Source organism: Limulus polyphemus, unplaced genomic scaffold, assembly GCF_000517525.1.
Source record: "Limulus polyphemus unplaced genomic scaffold, Limulus_polyphemus-2.1.2 Scaffold636, whole genome shotgun sequence".
Taxonomy (NCBI): domain Eukaryota; kingdom Metazoa; phylum Arthropoda; class Merostomata; order Xiphosura; family Limulidae; genus Limulus; species Limulus polyphemus.
Genome location: NW_013666246.1, coordinates 331987 through 335401, shown reverse-complemented (window position 1 = coordinate 335401; position 3415 = coordinate 331987). Strand labels below are relative to the sequence as shown.

Here is a 3415-nt window from a genome sequence, read left to right as displayed (position 1 = left end):
TTTCCTTGAACTCAACCAGTAATAAAGATACAGAAACATTACATACCCTTTCCTCGAACTCAACCAGTAATAAAGATATAGAAACTATATAAATGATTTGTAGAGCTTTGGTTTATACGGATTATTCCCACCATTTATGTGAATATTTCTATATATTTGTTACCATAGTTTTTGATAAACATATAACAAAATTACTTTAATTATTTTATTAGAAGTGAGGATGAGCACCAACTGATAGCTCAGTATTGTCAAACACTCTCTGGAGAAAGTGTCCTGTCTGTTGTAAGTTTATATGTTTCATATTTATATTTGGTTAAGTGTCCTGTCTGTCATCAGCTCATTTTTATCATATTTTTCTACAATCATCTATACTGTCCATTGTAATCTTATTTATTTCATATTTTTATATGATAATGTCCTGCTGGTTGTAAACTTATTTGTTTCATATTTTTACATGATTTAATTGCCTGTCTGTTCAACCTAACTTTTTTTTATAATTTATGTAATTATAGTGGATGTTACCCTTATATTTATACAATTAAGTTGTGTATTCTGTAAACTGATGTTTCTTGTATATAAGTAAGTGTCATGTATGTTATAAACTGATGTTTCCCAGATAATTAGGTTGTTAAGTAATTATTTACATTTAGTACTCGTTTGTTCATACATATATATCTACTGATTATTAAATCTTGTTATTGTATTTTAAATCCTCTTTAATTTATCTTCCTTTTGTCTTGCTTATGATGACACCTTTTATTTATTATTTGGTAATACCTTCATCTATTGAGAATAAGGTTTGAAACTTACTTAATAAAAATCATCATTTTTCAAGTACAGAAACCATTCTGTTTGGTTAAAGTATGTTTAGTTGTTTTAGAAATGTCAGCAGTGGATATAATATTACACACTCTTCTTCCTTGTGAAAAAACCCTAATGGGCTGAATAAAGATTGTTGTGTAGAAAAGTGTAATAGGCCTAATAATAATGTCTTATGACAAGTATAATTGTTTGTAATCTCACTTGTTTAGTGTAAGGTAGAATTATTCGTGTAGCTGTTACATGTTTTGCTGTGTATGTTACAGCCTCGCAGCCCAGCCCAAATTATGGCAGCCATAGATGCTGACCATCAAGAGGAGTTGAAGACAATGATTCATGAACTAGAAAAAGAGAACAGGTGATCTTGGCTAGATAAAAATAATTTCATATATTTATCTACACACACACACACAGAGTTTGGAAGGAACATCTGACACTAGGTGCAACTCAACATGGAGCAGCATTGATCCAGAGGATCGAAGTAAAATGAGAAAGAAGAAACCAACATGTTGTAAACTTGAATTACAACACATGGATATGTGAAAATTTTTAACAAGCTGTGCTGCTATCAAACTGGACTTGACAACCAAAAACAGACTCATTACGTACCTGACTAGACCTCTTATCTGTACACCATGATCCCAAGGATCAACACTTACCAAAGGATTACATTTAACTACATTGTGAAATATTACCCAGCAACAAGACCCAAGACAGGTCATTATATTACATTAAAACAAATAATAAGGGCATCTCAATAGGGTATATTTACTTTTTTCCTTCTTTTAAGGAAGGGAACATGTGCCTTTTATAGGAAGTTGTATGTTTCTTCAGAAGAAAAAAAACACTGTCTTTCTTCTACTGTTAGATAATTTCTCCCTTTTATGGTACAGATAGTTGAGAGATTTTTTTCTTTCTAAATAATGAAAAAATAATTTGTTTTTCTTCTTCATAAGCACCTTCAGTCCTCTGCAGTACATAGCCCTATTCATATAATATCCATCTTCCCTTATTTCTTGCAGTGTCTCCTCAGGCCTCTCCATTTTTTCCCATTGTCGTCCTCCTCTTCTTTTCCGGTGCTTGGTTGCCATCCTCTTTGTCTACCTGTTGTCATTTCTTCTAGTCATATATTCAACCCATCTCTGGTTTAGTTTTTAATATGTCTAATACTTTTCTCCTTTTCTTATAGTTATATGTTGGATCTTATCTTTTAGTGAGAAGCCTAGTGTTGATCTTATTGTTGTTTCCACCAGTAGCTTGGGGTAGGCTCCCTTGATGCCTGGTGGAAATTCTTTGGGTGGGCACCATCTCATCTTTTCATGTGCGTTTTTTTCAATATATGCCTTACACTGATACACTGGTGAGGTACGTTGTTGTAAGCTTCTGTAATTTGCTCTTACCGTATTAAAAAAACAACAACTGCTCTTTTCTAAGGCATATGAAATTGTTTCATAAGTTAGGATATAAACACTGTACTTTTTGTAAATAAAGAAACTGTTGTATCTTTCTAAGAAAAAAACCACTTGGTATCTAAAGAAAGTTGTAGATATATATTGGAGTAGTTTAGATTATATTTCCCCTGCTTGAAAACTTTAAGATTAAAAGTATTTTTTGATTTTAATGTATTCAGTCTCTATAACACATTTTATGAAAACCTCCTCTATAGAAATCTCCATGCCGAGTATGAGATTCTCCAAGTTAAACAGGCTGCACAAGAACTGTCACCGTCAGTCACAGAAGATGACTATGTGGAGATCCCACCCACTTCTAGTAGTAATGAAGAAATGGTGGCTGAAGCTAAGCTCTTGAGGCAGCATAAGGGCCGACTTGAAGCCAGGATGCAGATACTGGAAGATCACAACCGCCAGTTGGAAGCTCAATTACAACGGCTCCGACAACTTCTGAATGAAGTGAGTAACAAGGCGTCGTTTTCTCAGGGTTTTTTCAGCTTGTCTTCTATAGATTGATATTGATGTATAAAATTATGTGGATTAAAAAATGAAATTTAAGATATAAGATGGTAACTGTATTTTCTCTCATTTAATTTCTTGTCTTTAGTTTTGGCTCATCCTTTATCATCCTTGTTTAGTTTTTACTATGACAACACCAAGTTACTGAATATTTTGAAGCACTGCTTTAAGTATTAAAATATTATTTATAACATTTTATTGAATATTTCAAATTGTTTTTTTATCTGTAGGAGTCTTTGGAAGTTTGTTATTGGTTACAGCTGTGCTATCTAACAGACTGCTGTGTAGATATGAATTGTTTTTATCCAGTTAATTTTGGTTTGGGCAAGCCGTATTTCCAAATGTACAAGTAGCTTGTCCAATCAGTTAAAATAACAAAAAATATATATATCTAGTTTGTCTAGTTGACTAGTTTAATTATATAACAGCAATGTTTGGCTAATTGTCAAATTAGGTATCAACATTTTAGTTAATGTACCAATTAGATATCAACATTTTAGTTAACAAACCAATCAGATGTCAACATTTTAGTTAACAAACCAATTAGATGTCAACATTTTAGTTAACAAACCAATTAGATGTCAACATTTTAGTTAACAAACCAATTAGATGTCAACATTTTAGTT

At 32.1% G+C, this 3415-nt stretch overlaps 1 protein-coding gene across 1 annotated transcript in view; it reads left to right on the top strand.

Moving 5' to 3' along the window:
- Window positions 1–3415, top strand: part of LOC106459610 (dystrophin-like) — a 77250-nt gene that overhangs the window by 68299 nt on the left and 5536 nt on the right. The window contains exons 20-22 of the mRNA XM_022386130.1: window positions 213–282; window positions 1086–1177; window positions 2486–2729. Of these exons, the coding sequence (XP_022241838.1) occupies window positions 213–282; window positions 1086–1177; window positions 2486–2729 (406 nt within the window). The remainder of the gene's footprint in view (window positions 1–212; window positions 283–1085; window positions 1178–2485; window positions 2730–3415) is intronic.